At 51.9% G+C, this 16053-nt stretch overlaps 3 protein-coding genes across 4 annotated transcripts; 1 reads left to right on the forward strand and 2 right to left on the reverse strand.

The window, feature by feature from the left end:
- Positions 1-130: 130 nt before the first annotated feature.
- On the reverse strand, positions 131-5544 carry COQ4 (coenzyme Q4). The gene is made up of 7 exons (XM_042052639.1): positions 5458-5544; positions 5205-5375; positions 4627-4723; positions 2949-3051; positions 2711-2840; positions 1808-1901; positions 131-1253 (listed from the first exon to the last, which is right to left on the reverse strand). Exons 1-7 carry the CDS (start codon positions 5528-5530, stop codon positions 1091-1093), a joined length of 831 nt encoding a protein of 276 aa, XP_041908573.1. The 5' UTR covers positions 5531-5544; the 3' UTR covers positions 131-1090.
- A 38-nt stretch (positions 5545-5582) lies between these two features.
- On the forward strand, positions 5583-10728 carry TRUB2 (TruB pseudouridine synthase family member 2). Of its 2 annotated transcripts, XM_042052637.1 has the most exons (8): positions 5583-5701; positions 5836-5964; positions 6079-6153; positions 6676-6737; positions 7057-7138; positions 7682-7754; positions 9102-9238; positions 9840-10728. In XM_042052637.1, exons 1-8 carry the CDS (start codon positions 5596-5598, stop codon positions 10136-10138), a joined length of 963 nt encoding a protein of 320 aa, XP_041908571.1. In that variant the 5' UTR covers positions 5583-5595; the 3' UTR covers positions 10139-10728. The 2 variants fall into 2 exon arrangements, with proteins under 2 accessions (XP_041908571.1, XP_041908572.1); XM_042052638.1 differs by lacking the exon at positions 6079-6153.
- Positions 10729-12723: 1995 nt separating this feature from the next.
- SWI5 (SWI5 homologous recombination repair protein) lies at positions 12724-15476 on the reverse strand (the record flags this gene model as incomplete). The annotated part of the gene is made up of 5 exons (XM_042052784.1): positions 12724-13336; positions 13601-13695; positions 14654-14775; positions 15198-15246; positions 15340-15476. Coding segments are annotated over 5 exons (468 nt in total), but the record flags the coding sequence as incomplete, so codon positions are not given.
- Between the last annotated feature and the right edge of the window lie 577 nt (positions 15477-16053).

The raw sequence follows: 16053 nt of genomic DNA on the forward strand, positions 1-16053 counted from the left end.
CAGGGAGAAGTTAGAAAAAGGGAGTCTGGGGGGCAGGAAGGAAGCCTGCTGGAGCCAAAAAGAGGTGAGGTTTCACATCAAATCTCCAGCTCAGGAGGGCAGATGGGGCAAAAGGACAGGGGTAATGAACTACAAGCTCCAGTGTGGATTTTATTAAACAAGAAGGAATTCCAACAGCAAATATGAACAAAGAGCCCCTGGCCTCGTGGCTCTTTGCCATCACATCCAGCAACTCTGCTCCCTGGCTGCTGGCAGTCTGGAGCACAGTTTAATTAACCCAGACAGCAATCAGCTCCCAGACACAGCACCAGCAGCCACTGTTTCCGCACTCACTGGATTCAACACCATAATCCCAACTGTGTCATTTTGTTGCCCAAGGAAGGGATGACTTCTACTGAACACCCAGCACAATCATGGGGATTTCATAATTTTTAATAGTGAGGGACTACAGGGAGGCATGGCAGACCAGGACTGACTCTCAAAACAGCCAATCCAGGAGGGAAAATATCCAAAGGTATTTCCCTGCCTGCCCTGTGGGCACACAACCACACACTGCCTGGTCTCTGAGGCATGAGTGAGGCACATCCAGTATGACCCAACAGGACACTAGTTAGGCACCAGTACAAAGTGGGATTTCATCATTGCACACACCAAACCTGCTCCTGCACTCCTCTGGAAATCACTGGTTTAGCTCCAGTCCAGGGCAGCCCCAAGATCTGAAGCCTCGATCTTCCCAGGAAGAGTGGGAGGAAGGATTTACCTGCACAGGCCCAGAGCTGCAGAAGGCCAGGGCATCAGTTTGCTGCAGTGTGCTCCCTCCCCATCCCAGCATCTGGGAGTGTCAGTACCAGAATGCTGCTACTGGGAGACCTGACCAGCCAGACCGAGCTGGCAAAGGCACATCAGACCCTTACATCCTGCAAGCTGGTTGGTGCCAGCTCTTGGCAGGAGAAAACACAGCCCTCAGGTCTGTGGTGGCAGAGCTACAGCCATGCTGTGCTCCCGGGCACAACAGGAGGATATGGAGTGCAGCAGGGGCTGGCTGCTGGCTGCCAACAGGGATCCCCCGGGCTCCTCCCGACATGAGCTCTCACACTCGAACGGCGGGGGGAGGGAAGATGCCGAGCTCCTCCCGCAGGGACTCCACCGGCTGCTCCCAGCGCTGCTCGTAGTAGACGTTCAGGACACAGCTGGCATTGAGCCCACTCCTAATTGCCCAGGGAACCAGCTCGGTGGCCAGGACCTGCAACTTTCTGGAAAAAATGATACAGGTGGTGGCAGTTTTGATATCCACATTTTGTTAATTTCCTTCTCCAAGTCCCCATTGTATGCTGATGCCAAGCCCATGTGTCTCATGTATCCCTCTAACTTTCTAGCATCCCCTCTGCTTAACTCACAGGGGAAACTGAGGCACAGAAGATGGTGGGCCAGAAAGGTTACAGTCAGCACCAACCCAAGACCAGAACTCAGGTTCTGCAACAGCTGGGCCACGTGCTGAAGCGGGGAACAGCTATCAGTGTAGTGAGGGTCCTGCTGGCCCTCAACACATGCCCATCCAAGGCTTGGAAATTGCTCCTGCCTGGCACAGGGGAGCTGGTGTTGAATGCAGATTAAGCATCAGGTTCTGCTTCAGTGACAAGGCAAAGCTGTCACCGCTTCCTTGGGATGTGGGGACAGCAGTAGGTTCACAGAGGGATCTGTGACTGCCTCCCCACTGCAAACCAGCAGTGTCCCCTCTTTGTCCCCAGCAGACATGGGAAAGCACCACATAGGCTGGGTACACCCAGGGCACAGACTGGGCACCTACCGCGTGCTGAGCCGGACGGGGCCGAACGCTGCTCCCAGGACACACATGGGCAGCCCTGTCTGGACGGCTTCGAACCATTTCACCACGACCTCACCTGGGAGGGAGCAGGGAGGCCGTGAGCAGGCACAGCACCTGCATCAAGGGCCAGCCAGGGCTGCGTAGCTCCTCAACACAGGCTGCACATCTGCCCTTCCCAAGGATGGCTACCTGGGAATGCTTCCTAAGTCTGGCCATGGCCTCATCCTGTGCCAGGATGGCCCTTGTCACACACCACCCAGCCCAGAGGGATGGCACCCCACAAGCCCTGGGAGCTCGGGGAACACATTCCAGGCAGTCCAACTCCCTGCAGACCTCGGCAATGTGGTGCCAAGGCCCGATGCTCCATGTGGCTCTCCCGGTCTCCCAGCACAGGACGGGCCTTTTACAAAACTGCCTGGGCTCAGGCAAAGCCTGCACAGGAGACCTGTCATGCTGGTTCCCACACGTACCAGCAAGGCTGCACTTGTGACTTGCTATTGAGTCAGACACAAAATGAGGGCAAAGGACACAGAGACATGCAGATAAGGAGCAACCAGGAATTCCCTTCTGCCTTCACACAGAGCTTTCAAAACATCCCTCCCGCCATGCCACCCTCCCTGCCAGGCAGAAACCACCCATCCAGTGGCTGCCTGTGCCCAGGGCTTGGGCAGAGCATCTCCCAGCAAGGGAAAGGTGACATCTCATGGCCTCTCAGTCACCACAGAGCCAGTGATGTAGGATAGCGATAATGCAAAATCCCCACACAGTGACCTGGGGTAAGGATCAAGGAGTCCAGCTGGCCCAGTCTGCTCCATTTTTGGGACAGGCAGCCGAGCACAGTCGGTGGGTTTGGCAGTGCAGCCCCCTAAGCCCGCTGCTGCTCACCCAGCATGTTGGTTGGCATGCCCAGGAGGGTGTGCATCAGGTCATGGACTTCCCGGTACCGCTGGATCACGTATGCCAGCTCTTCATCATCAACAAACTTGGGTGGCATCCGGGTGTCTGGAGAAACCTTCTGCAAGTCCAAAGCAGTCCAATTCAACTCCATGGCTCCAATCTCACCTGTGCTCCCAGCACAGGGATCAGCCACAGAAATCTACACCCCGTGAAACCCCACACTCACATTGTCCTCCAAGAACCGGGCGTACTCCCGGCCCAGAGAGCCATCCGGCAGCCCCTGCAGCCTGGCCATGTCCAGAGTGGAGAGACGGATGCGAGGCCGTTCCCTGGAAGCAAAACACAGGTCAGTGAGACTCCAGGTGAAAACCACAGCAGCAGGTCCTGGAGAAAAGGAGCCCTTGGAAACCCCCACCCCTGCCTCTGGCCTTCCTTGTTATTTTCCCTGACTGCTCACTGCAGGGACAGCACCGTCTGTACTTCTGTTGCTGAGGCTGGGACACAAATTGCTTGAAGGATCTACCTGAAGCCTTGGCAATAAAAGGGCCTTTATCTTGTGCCCTTGTAACAACTCTAGTGGGAAAAACACTGGTGTGCTCTGCACCGAAACACTCCTGCTGTGTGGGCTGCCAACCTGGCACAGCCCCCAGCAACAGCCAGCCCTGCAGAGCAGAGATCTTTAGTGCCCTTGCAAAGCAGCCAGAGCTTCAAAGGAACAACCCCGAAGAAGAGAAGGAATTTTTTCTAAACACAGGTTTAATTTCAATCCTGCTCAGGCCTTCACCACTAGCCACATGGCAGCCACACATGAAAAGGTCTCCTCTACAAGTTGTTGGCAAACAGGTGCCTCACAGCCTTGGAAGTAAACAAAAGCCTTTTTATTTCCATTCACAGGATAAACTCTTCCCATTATAAAAGCCCTGCAGTGGATCCAGGAGCTGCTCAGCTCCTAGAATGGAGATGCCAGGGAGATAAGCAGGACTGGCACCAGTTTCACACTAGCTGCAGATATTTCCTTGTGTATTTGTTGTCGAAGGGACTTCAGTAGCTTGGAGGATAAAAACAAAAAGACTTGTGTGCCCAATTCAGACCCCTGCAATACCACAGGGCAAGGAGCAGATGGGTATGCCACTTCCCAGCCTTCTCCCTGGGCAGTTCTGCTGGGTTTCAGCCCCATCCTAGTGCTCTGCATGTTTTACCAAGTCACCTTCCAGAGCTAGAATGAGGCTGGTCTGCACAAACGTATGGCAAAAGGCAGCTTTTCTCAAGCTCCTACATGACACAAGCAGCAGGTGGGACACATGACAGGGAACAGGGGGAAGGCAAGCAGATATACAATGAGAGCTTGGTTAATAAGAGAAATCCCTCCTGGTCCACAGCCTTGCTGCACTCAACAAGTCCTGGCAGACATGGAAGCAGAAGCAATGGAGTCTTAAAAAAGAAAACAAGAGAAGTGGCCTCATTTCAGCATAAGCCAGGAAAGAAAATATGGAAGTGTCTAAAGAGGAGGCAGACCAGCAGAGACAAAGTCTCCAATGCAAGAGACCAGTAGCAGGCACAGGGAAGAAATCCATGGATGTAGTGGGTTCTCATTGCTGCTCAGCATCCACATCCATGGATTTCTCCCCTGTGCCTGATACTGCATCTTGTGGTGTTGGCAGCTGCCAGTTCCAGCAGTGAAGCAGAACAGACAGGCAGCAGTGCCTGCCCTTAGATGTGTCACAGGGCTCCTGTGAACTTTAAAAATAAAGTGAAATAAACAGCCTGGAGGGTTAGAGCTAACAAAACACTTGTGCCGCTTCCAAGCTCTCCCTTCACAGGGCTCAAGGAACCTGCTTGGCCTCGTGTCTGCCTCCCCACCACAAACCACGCAGCGAGGGTGGGAGGGATGAGGAGGGACGCACTGGAGGATGTGGTAACCTTCAGGGTGGTTTTTCATCTTGTCTCGCAGGTTTGGCAGGGCCAGGCAGCCTGTGGTCTCCCCAAGGACTGCCACCATGTCTGAAAGAGAGACCAGAGAGTGATCCAGGAGCTGTTTTTGCAACACACAGCTATTCTTGGTTGGCAGGTGAGGAAACAGGGCAATGAACCCATTGACCCAGGAGCAGGCAGGAAGCCTGTGGCAAACTGGGGACCCCATAAACCACAGATATTCACCTTCAGGGCTACTCTGCCCCGGTGTCACCCACATGACTCTTCCTGGGAATGGGATGGAGGAGCAGGCATGAGGCCTGGGGGACTCTGGAGAAATAGACCCGTCTGGGGGGGCATCACAAGGGGTCACACTGGGGTGTGTTTGGGTTTCCTCACTCCCTCTCTTTCACAGCCTCCTGCCCTGGGTCAGTTCTCAGCCCTGCGCCTGCTCCATAACTAAAGGTGTTACACAACAAAGGCAGAAATAAACTCTCCTATGAAGCTTCCAGGAGGCAGGGAGCGAGATTTGCCAGACGCGGGTGGCAGGCGCTCCCCTCGCCGGCCTTACCGTGTCTGTAGGGGTCATAGAGCGCCATGACCGCGGAGCCGGCGGCCAGCAGCGCCTTCTGCAGCGGGCTGGTGGGGATATGCCCGGGGTACAGCTGGTGCCACCCTTCCTCCTCCTCCCCGCCGCGTCCATCCCGGCCCCGCGGCTCGCTGTGGCTCGGCCGGGCTCTGCCTGCGGGGAGCGGCGGGTGAGAGACCGGCCCGGGTGAGGGGCTGGCCCAGACGCGCCAGGGGCTGCGGCGGGAGGCACTTGCCTGGGGAAGCGGGGCCCCCCCGCAGCAGCGGGACCCCCGCCCGCGCTGCCCGCGGCAGCAGCAGCAGCCGCATCCCCGGCGCCGACCCCGCCGCTGCCCCGGAAGCGCCCAGCGCGGCAGGGACGGGGCGGGGCGGGCATGGCGGCGGCGGCGGCCGAGCTGGCGGGGCTCTTCGCCGTGTACAAGCCGGCGGGGGTGGCGTGGGGCCGCGTTCGGGACGCGGTGGAGACGCGGCTGCTGCGCGGTGAGCGCGGGCGGCGGGATCCCCAAGCCCATCGCATCCCCAGGGGCTACCTGTGCGACTGGACCCGTCCCGTCCCGTCCCGTCCCCCCGGGGTTCGCCGGTCGCCCCTGACCCTCCCGCCGCTTCTCTTTCAGAGCTGAACGCGGCGCCGGGACGCGCCCCGCGGCAGCGAGTCCGCTTCCTACCGGCCCCGGCCCCGGGCGGCGGCGGGGCCGTGGAGCTGGTGGCTGCCAGGGTGCCGGTGCTGGCTGACCACCCTCTCGGTAAGGGCAAAGCGGGGCCTGGGCTGAGGGAAAGCAGGGACCGGTGGGAGCCGGGGGTCGGTGGGAGCCCCGGGCAGGCGCTGCGGACAGGCTCCACCCCTGTCTCCGTTGCAGTCCGAGGCCCGCGGTTCAGGAAGCTGAAGATCGGAGCAGGTCACCGGCTGGATGTGAAGGCCTCGGGAGTCTTCGGTGAGTCTCGTCCCGGAGCAGCACCGTGTCCTGCCGTCTCCGAGGTGATGGGTTTCCATGCAGGGGAGAAGGGTGGATGCACGGCCATTGCACTGCAGCAGCCCCTGGATCTCACAGCCCCACTGGGAGTTTAAGTGCTAAAACACAGAAGAAATGTCCCAGCAAGCCACTGGCAAAGCTAGATGGGAGAGACCCAAGCACACTGGGTTTTGCTCGGGGACACCAATCCCCATGTCTGCTCCACCACCTGAACTGGCTTCACTATGGCTAGCACTGCTGAGCGTTTTTCCTGAGTACCTAGGTGGAAAGTTCTGGGGAAATCCAAGAGCTCTGGTCACAGCCTTATTGTTTTCATGCCAGGCAATAATCTGGGGGTCTAATTGCACTGCTCAGACATGACTCCTAAGGAGATACAGCCCTGTCCCGTGGGCAAGAGTGGCATAACTGTTCAGTGCTGTGTAAATGCACATCAGTGACTTTTTGTGAGGCTGAATAACAGCCTGTTATGTTTCTATGTTTCAGTGCTTGGCATCGGCCATGGGAACAAGCTGCTCACTGAGCTGTACAACTGCCACCTGACCAAGGTAGGTGCTGGCTCTGAATGGGCCACAGAGCCCCAGAGTGCCATTGCACACTTGATCCTGCTCCAGTGCCCCAGAGCAGCCTTGTGATGTTGATTCTGCTCTTAAGTCTCAAACCTACCAATGCTTTTGAGAGTTTTTCAGGGTCCAGAGTTTCATCCTTCACATGAGCATCCACTTGTGGCCTTTTGAGCAAAGGATGCTGCTGTCTTTTGTGCAAAACTCTCACAGCCTGCACTTCTAGCAGCTGCATGGTGCAATACTGCTGCTCAATTGCTTGGAGTATTTTTTTGATAAATTGCGCTCTTTGTCCTTCTTCCAGGTTTATACTGTTGGTGGGCTCTTTGGTAAAGCCACTGATGACTTCTCAGACACAGGGAATTTAGTAGAGAAGACAACATTTGGTAAGAAACTGATTTGATGTCTTGATTTTTTTTTTTTTTTAAACAGAACACCAAACAGCAGATTAACTGTAAAGCACTTAAACTAGGTGAATTGCTCAATGACAAAAGCCACGTCTTGTATGTCTTCTAGTCCTTGTTGATGTTGTAGTACCCCTTTTCTAAATCTAACCACAATATATACAAAGCCAGCGTGAATGCTGGTCACAGTGGTTGCTACTGGGTTGGTCAGGACCCAGATCTCCCCGTGAATCGCACTTGGAGATAGCAGGAGATTTCATTGAATGAAAACATATGATAAGGAAACTGGAGCATCAATATTTTGAAATCAGTTAAGCAAAATAACTCTTCCCTGTGCAGTCCAGCTCTGTGCTGCTCCATGCAGAGCCAGGGGATGTGACTTTGCAAAGGCCACCCCTCAGCTCTCATCAGCCCCTTTTGATGTGACTGCCTGCCCAAGGGACAGCAATACCTCAGTGGCACTTTTCAGACTTTCCAGTTTCTGGATGGATAATTGAGACTTTGTTTCTGCCTTACTACTTGCAGATCATATCACAAGGGAGAAGCTGGAGCGGATTCTTGCTGTCATTCAAGGGACAAATCAAAAGGCCCTGTTGATGTGCGTATCCACCGGGGAAATGAGCTGATCAAATCCCACTGCTATTTGCTGGTCTTCAAAACAAATGAGAAAATTTGGTTTCCCCATAGTCAAAGTCTATAAAGGTTGGAGTGCTAGTGAGGGGCAGAGAGGAGTTACTCTTGAGTGCTCTGTGCTCTGGTGAGAGGTTGCAGTTAAATGTCTGTCTTGGTTTGAAAGACAGGTGTCTGCTAAGGAAGGCAGGAGCCTCCGAGTTATTCTAATTTTGAAATCAAGGGGCTTTTAGGCAAAGGTATGGGAAATAGGAATAACAGTTCTTTACTATTATATATCTCTATGTGTATAACCAGTCAAACAAACAGCAATAACTCTGGCAGTAACAGCGAACAATCACAAACCCAGTGCCAGCCTTCTCGGCTGTCAGGCCCTTTCCCCTCGGGTGCAGTTCCGCTCGCAGCCGGCAGGGGCGCTGGCAGCTCCCGGTGAGCAGGGCAGGTGCGATGGTTCCCCCGCGGCTGCAGGGGGCGCTCCGGAGCGAGCTCGGGGAGCACGCGGCACTGGCGGCCTGGGATCCCGGGAAGGGATGGAACAAAGGCTTCACAAACCCCTGGGCAGCCGATCCCGGTGTCCGGCCGGACCCTCGGGAACAGCAGGCTGGAACGGCAGGGACGAGCACAAGCCCCGGGTGGCAGACGAGATGTATGGAACTCCGGAGCTGCAGCGGGAGCCCCTGAGGTCTGGGCAGGCAGGGCGAGCGGGGCTACAATGCAGCAAAGGCTTGAAGCGACGGCAGGGGCAGGGCGGCCACGGCCTGGCTCCCAGAGGGGCAGGGAAGGCGGGCTTGGGATTCCGGGGTTTTTCTTCGGCAGGAGGAAAAGCAGCCGACGAAGCAGCCTCTCTCTCTGTCCAAATGCCGGGACTGACTGCCCGCACACCCAGGTGAAACAAAAGAGTAGCCAGATGCACCCCTCCCAATGGCCAGGTCTTTTGTTTTTCTGAAGTATCCAGCAATTTGTCCCCCTAGCAACACGTATGGGGAAAATTCCTTTAACAGAAAAAAAAAGCAAACCAGGAGAACTCCTAAAACCCCAACAATTTCCCTCTTGTATCCCAAAATCTCCAATCTGCTGGTTTAGGACCAATCTGCTATATTAGGGCTGACAAAAATAACTTGTAGACATGACCAAGTACCTCCCTCCCAAACTGTGCTACACTACTCACAGTACTCACCACTAAAATCTATGCAAAAACCTCAGTGGATAGTTTTAAGAATAAAAATTGCATCTCTGTTTTATTTGGGATGGACATATTTTGAATCTGTTTGGAGAGAAGTTCTAAATGTCTCTGCTGCTCTCTTTTTTTTCCTAGGTATTCTAACATTGATATGAAAACACAAGAGGCGTATGAGCTGGCTGTCAAAGGATTGATTCGCCCCATGGGAAAAAGCCCCCCAATAATCACAGCGGTCCGATGCCTCTGGTTTGCACTTCCAGAATTCCAGCTAGGTAGGACTGGCACAGAATATACTGGGGAACTCCAAGTATGTATTATGGCAAATAAGTTGGTAAACTTCATTTTCTTACTCATGATTTAATGCAAAATGAGTTGGTTGGAATTTCTTACCACCTTCTAACTTTTCTGGTAAATCCAGCCAGCTCATAGCTTTTTCCTTCACAGTTCAGATTGAAGCCCAAGGCTGGAAAATTTACATCGTGAATGCCTGTGGGGGAAATTCTTAGCTCATTGTTTCAGTGTAATACATTTCAGTGCTGGGTTTTGGGGGTTTTTTAAGGTGTGGTTTGTTTATCTGTTGCCAATCCCCTTTCCCTCACAAATTGTCTTACTAAAAAGGTGCCTTTTTATCCCCTCTGAAATACCTAAATTTCTACATTACTCTTCTAGATCTGTTGGTTTCTTTTCTAAAGTATTCATTTTGGAAGGCTGTAGAACACCCTGCAGTATTCCAGAAAATCATACCATGCTGTATCTTAGTGTCTTCTGCCAAACCAGTTCTTTCAGCATAACTGCGAGTGATGTCTGGATTTACAAAGTCAGAGCTTGTGTCAAAGCTTTGCTTCTTCTGAAGGAATGTCTCTGTCCTCCTAGAAATCCATTGCTTGCATGAGACTCAGCAGTACCTCCGGAAGATGGTTCATGAGATTGGTCTGGAGCTGAAATCATCTGCTGTGTGCACACAAGTGCGGAGAATACGCGACGGGGTTTTCACGGTGGATGATGCTCTCCCAAGAACCCGGTGGAACCTGCAGAGCATCCAGGAGGCAATTTGGAACTGTCAGCTCAAAGTGGAAACAGAGCTGGAGAAAACACTGGGACATGGGGAGAACAGTCCTCTTCATCAGCTGGATGGGGACACAGCTGCGCATGCTCTGCAGGAGTGTCCATGAGCAATTCCTGCAGCACAATACGGCAGTGATGTGCCAGCAATGTGATGGACAGCAGAAGGAAAGTGGTTAATTGTAGTTCACTTCCACCCTTTCCTTGAGATGAGTTTATCAGAAGCTTTTTTTTCTTCAGGGACAGGCTGTATCATTTTTTTTAAAGCATCACAAACAGTTCATTAACAGGAGGTAGCTGTGCCAAAATTCCTGTGTATTTGAGAGCATTAGGTTGCTAAGGGATATAAAAACCCATTCCTGAATTGTTTAGCAGCAGGAAGTAGTGTCTTAGAAAGCTGTATTGCCTTGACTGCACAGATTTGTTCTTGCAACTGGCAGCATATTATCTGCTGTCTGGATTTTATTTTCCCTGTGTTCTCCTAGAGTATTTTCTTTCCATTAGCCCTGCTCTCAGACACATGAGAGCTCAGAATTGGGCTAAATGAGGGATGTGCAGGAGAAAACACAGCTTACCCAAAGCAATGCAAGGAAATGGTTTTATCCAGAGTAGGCACTCTGTAGTGATGAGAAGTGGCTTATAATGGAGACTAATGCACAGGATACACAAAAAATAAAACCGAAAATGATCTAACAGGGAAGAGGTTGGTTGTTGGCTCAGTATTCATCCATGTACATTGACCCATAAAAAACCCCAGCATGTGCTACTTTATTTTACCCTTCTTCTCCTGAGGAGTCACGGGTGTTCAGTGATCTCTGGTGTCCTACTCTGCAGCAGCTCCTTGCAGACAGCATGTCCTGCCCTTTGGTGAAACTGTGAGCTCTGTGATACCATTTGTTCTCTGGTAGCTCATTATAGCAGGGTCTGACTTTAGCGGGGTCAGAAACACACTTTCTAAATTGAAGTTAAAAATCTGGAATTACACTTACCATTATTGCACTCGATGGTTTTCCAGTTATATACTTAGCAAGTTTGGAGATTTATTTATAGAAAGCAGAAGATTTGTTCTGTTCCTCTCCTGGACTTGGACAAAGGCCAGCATATTTAATCCTCCAGGTGACAGCCATAAAGGTACAAGAGTAACTCCGGGGGGGGCAGTCACAGGGGCTGTGATGAAGTACCTCAGTGGCAGTCTGCAGTCCTGTCCTGAAGCATCCCAGGGGTCTTTAACTTAGTCCCTGGACTCTCTCTGTTCTGGGTTCCTCGGGGCTGCACAGAGCAGGCAGAACAGCCGTGGAACGCAGCTGCCACTGTGCCAGCAGCAGGGACTCCCCAAGGACAGCGTGCCCTGTCCTTGGGTTATTCTGTGCGTGTTCTCATCCTCCATGGACAAGGGATCGGGATCATTGTGATTGGAAGCCAGAAACCAGTCACAAGGCTGCTGCTGAGAACAGATAATTGGTTTTGCACTCCCGGCTCTGGATGTGACACAGAAACATCAGGTAAGTCAGGGGACCTTCCCTGGCCACCTGCCCAGTGCTACCTGAAGTGTAAATCCATCCCTGCAGCTGCAGCAGGACACTTGCACAGCTACAGCTGCAAGTTTTAACCCCAGTGCTCCTACACAGTGGAGAAGAAAACATGGACTTCTCACTCCTTGAACAACCTTCAGTAACTTTGGTAATGGACTATACTTCATCCCCTCAGCTCACACCTCACACAAACTGAAGAATTTCCACACATCCCATTGCAAAAACAATTTCCAGTTGCGTGTGCCATTGACAGAGGAACAGTTTGGTTGGAACACTCCAGGCTGAACCAGTCCTTCTACACAGGAAACACCAGCCAAAACAGCAACTTTAGTAACAAAGTTTGCATTTCCTGGTTTTGCCACCTTGTGACTTGTTTTCCTCCCCTTAAAACTACTCCAAAACACGAGTGTTCCACACTTGGCAGAGGGGTATGTTGTGGGGAGGATATACCTGTGAACATTCCCCTGAGAGTCCACTCTGATCTGGCCACAGCAAATATTCTGCACAGCTTCACATCAACAGAGACTTACTTGGATGAATCATGGAATGTACAGGCTCTTTCTGTCTCCCTGCTTGAGATCGTTCCCACAGCTTTTGAGGCAAAAAAGGATACTTATTAGTGATGTTTCTGTGCCACATCCAGAGCCAGGAGTGCAAAACCAATTATCTGTTCTCAGCAGCAGCCTTGTGACTGGTTTCTGGCTTCCTATCACAATGAAGACAGATTAATTTGATTCAAATTTGGAAGTAACAAGCAGACTGCAGCATGGGCCTAACGAGACCACAGGGGAAACTTACTGGCTAGAAGGTCTTGGAAAGTAGAAATGGGCAGAAGGACATCAAGCCTGAGTGAAAAAGGGATAATAGATCTGCAGTCAGCAAAGCACTTCATCACTTCCAACTGCCCAAAGCAGCCAAATTTAGTCTGTGCAGTCACCATCATTCCTAACACTGACATTGAAATAGTCATGCTCCCAACATCATCCCCTGTCCAGGACAGCGCTCACTCCCACCGTGACTCTGCACTTGGAGCAGAGAAAGGTGATTCTGCACCTGCACATTCCCGGAGAAAACATTTGAGTAACTGATGTTATAGTTGTGTCAATATAGGTTTAGAATTTGTTCCCAGGTTCATGCAATGTTTTATAGGCTTTTAAACTGAATTACTGACAGATGTGAAGACTGTTTTATTCAGAGTGGACAGTTCAACACAACTTTATGTTTTGCCATTTACTACAGAAATTATACAAAACCTCCAGATACCAGAGCAGGTAAGTACAAAAATGCAGAACACCCAGACTTCTCTGGATTTGTTGATAAAACAAAATAAAACCCCCAAACCACCACAATTTCAGCCTTCTTCCCTCCCTCCTTCTGAGGGTTATCCTTTCAAAGCAGCTATTAGATTGCACATTTGTATGTCCTCACTTCTTCTATCCATTCAGTAACCAAACAGCCCCTAGATACTGCAGGGAAGCAAAGGCTCCATGGAAGAGGCTCAACATCAACCTGAACTACAACCTTTCAAAAAAAAAAAAAAACCAAACAAAATCCTGTTGATCAGGTAGTACATGAAATTATCTAAAATCCTACATCCCTTTCCCAAAGGTTCCTTTTCCACCTTCTGTCCCTTCTAAACCAGGATGACACCAACATGAAATGGCCCAGTGATAGTCTCTTTTGCAGGGCATAGCAGTCTCCAGGTTCAGGACTAGTCACTGATCTCCAGGTCATACTCAGGATAGAGCTGTTTTGTAGTGACCCCTCGGATAACAGCTAGGAAATAAAGAAACAGCATTGCTTTCATTAAACAAAGGTCAGATGGGTCAGAAACGTGGTGTTTTCCTCCCCTCATTATCCCATAGCGCATCCCATAGCCAAGAAACCCAAGGTTTTGCAGCTGTGCCTCCTGCTTGCCCACACAATTTTTTTTAAGTGAAGAATCTGTAACACAAGCTTTGCCTCCGTGGCAGCAGCTTCTTTCCGTGTCTGTATGAAAACACTGACTACAAAGGTCTTTAACAGCTTTCCCTTCCTTACCAAGCTTGCCCAGCAGCATCTGCCCAGCATCTTTAATTTCGTTGTACTCATGGAGCAGAGAGATGTGCTTGTCCAGTTCCTCCAGGCTGTAGCCCCTGTAAAATAACACCAGAAAGCTCACAAATGACACAGAGAGACTGGGGGTTCCTGCTGCTGTGGGAGATATCCAAGTCCAGCACATCGAAAGCAGAAACTGAATGCAGCAAGTGCAGTTGCTGCAAGTCATAAACATGAAAGCTCTAAATAAGCTCAAGAAAGCCAATTCACCCAAGTTCTCAGAATCAAGTAGAAACAAGAATAGGCTGTGGTGAATTCCACTGATATGTATCTCTAATCTGTATATAGGTTAAAAAAAAATGAAGAATCGTAGAATCATTTAGGATGGAAAAGACCTCCAAGATCATCAAGTTCAACCTTTGGCCAAGCATCACCACATTAACTAAACCAGAGCACTGAGTGCCATGTCCAGTCATCTCTTGAACACCTCCAGGGACCATGACTCCATCACTTCCCTGGCCAGCCGATTCCAATATTTAATCACCCTTTCAGTGAGGAAATTCCTCCTTATGTCCAATCTGAAGTTCCCCTGGCACAGCCTGAGGCCATTTCCTCTTGTCCTGTCACTAGAAAGTTTGTTTATCCTTGTGGATAAATCAAAAAGGGTTGTGGAACAGCCTTTGTTGTTCTACCATTTCCATCCTATGCACTACACTTACCTTAGAAAATATCAGTCCTTCACAACAAATAACAAATGGCTAAAATTATCTGTTCCCAGTTAACACATAATTACCTCAGGAACACCCAGGCTGAAGCTAAAATCTTCTTATGCAAGCTCCTAGTAAAACTTGTTTTGCTTTACCACATAAAGTGGAAAGAATTCCCTCTTGTCTCTAACAAGTACCATCACTTACAACAACACTGTAACCAACACTGCACCATGCCAAAGGCATCATAGAAGGTCAGCTCTCAACTCCAATTCCTGGATCACATTTTGTTTTAAAAACAAAAATAATTGAGGCATCACAGTGGACGCTGAACTTGCCAAGGACATACTCGGACAATAATTGTGCGATTTCCTGGTCTAGAGCAAGGTCTTTCCGTTTCAGCTCTTTGATTTCGTGCTGCAGGGCTTCTTCACTGGCTCCATTAGGCTGGAAGGACCTTGGAGATGGGATCTGTAGAGCACAGAAAACATGTAGCAGGAACTCAGCTCTGGATAAGATGCTACAGTGCTGGAGCTCTAATGGGAAAATAGTGTGTGTGTCACTAGATAAAACGAGAGAAAAGAAAAAAAAATATCCCCAAGGCAGGGGGGCGGTTCAAGTAAAATATGGATCAGTGTACATAACGTTAGCCTGCTCCATATCACATCCTACGGCACTTTGGAGAATTACAGTGTGAAGTGAAAATAAATAATTAAAAATCACAATGTGCCTTTTAGGAGAAACTCCCAGCACGACACAGTGCAAACTGCAGTGCCGGCACTAACTCGGGGAACCGGCAACTTCACCCTCAAGGAAAAGCACTCCCCACCGGGCCGGGCTGAGGCACCGCGAACGCGTGAGCGGCTCCCGGGGGAGCCCCGCGCAGGACTCACCGGTGCCCGGAATCCGGCCGTGCCGCTCCGCCGGCCGCACGCCGAGACCCTGCCAAAGCAGAGGGCGCCGCGTCAGGGGCCGGTACCGCCTCAGCGGGGACACGGCCCGGGAGGGGAAGGGCAGCGGGGAACCGGCTCCTACCTCTCGGACAGGGCCCGCAGCGGCGGGCGGCGGGGCGGGCTGCGGCCCGCGCTCGGCGGGACCCGCTCGGCCAGGGCTGAGGGCTTCGCGCTGAAGGCTCGGGGCTCTCGCCACACCGAAGGGTTGTAGTCCTCCCCCTAGTCCCGCCGCCGCGGAGCACGCCGGGAGTTGTAGTTCTGCCGCCGAGGGGTACGCCGGGAGTTGTAGTCCCCTGCCGGGCCCGACCGTGGTGGGGCTGCCGGTGACATGAGTGCGGCAGGACACAATTGCCCCCAATGGCCGCAGCCGAGGTAGTTACATTCGGTGCCCCAGAGACACCTCAGCACCGCGGCCCAGCTGCGACGGGGGCTCAGGGGGTCTCGGGATCACTCACACAAAATCACTGAATCAATCAGGTTCGAAAAGACCTCTGAGATCACCGAGTCCAACCTGTGATCGAACACCACCGTGCCAACCAGACCACAGCACTGAGTGCCACGTCCAGTCTTTATCCTTAAGCACCTCCGCAATGCTGTTTTCGCAAGGTGAGCCCTGCCGCGTCCCCGGCTGTCCCCGTGTCCCGCCGGGCCACCGCAGCTCCCTCCGGGCCCGGCCCTCCGAGTCCCGCACAGCGGCTCGAACAGCGCTGGAGCCCCGTCCCGCCGCGCTCGGGCCCGGCTGGCGCAGGGAGCCGTGTCCCTGTAAGAGGCGTGTCCCTGTAAGAGCCGTGTCCCT

This window comes from Corvus kubaryi, unplaced genomic scaffold (genome assembly GCF_017639235.1).
Source record: "Corvus kubaryi isolate FWS band 111438036 unplaced genomic scaffold, C.kubaryi_AGA036_p1.0 78, whole genome shotgun sequence".
Classification (NCBI taxonomy): Eukaryota; Metazoa; Chordata; class Aves; order Passeriformes; family Corvidae; genus Corvus; species Corvus kubaryi.

Bases quoted from the DNA above. Each gene is read 5' to 3' on its own strand.
- TRUB2 (XM_042052637.1), top strand. From the start codon at position 5,596: ATGGCGGCGGCGGCGGCCGAGCTGGCGGGGCTCTTCGCCGTGTACAAG. The intron at 5,702-5,835 runs GTGAGCGCGGGC...CTTCTCTTTCAG, and splicing joins GGAGACGCGGCTGCTGCGCG to AGCTGAACGCGGCGCCGGGA. The intron at 9,239-9,839 runs GTAGGACTGGCA...CTGTCCTCCTAG, and splicing joins ACTTCCAGAATTCCAGCTAG to AAATCCATTGCTTGCATGAG.
- COQ4 (XM_042052639.1), bottom strand. From the start codon at position 5,530: ATGCGGCTGCTGCTGCTGCCGCGGGCAGCGCGGGCGGGGGTCCCGCTG. The intron at 4,724-5,204 runs GTAAGGCCGGCG...TCTCTCTTTCAG, and splicing joins CTATGACCCCTACAGACACG to ACATGGTGGCAGTCCTTGGG. The intron at 1,254-1,807 runs GTAGGTGCCCAG...CATTTTTTCCAG, and splicing joins CCCGTCCGGCTCAGCACGCG to AAAGTTGCAGGTCCTGGCCA.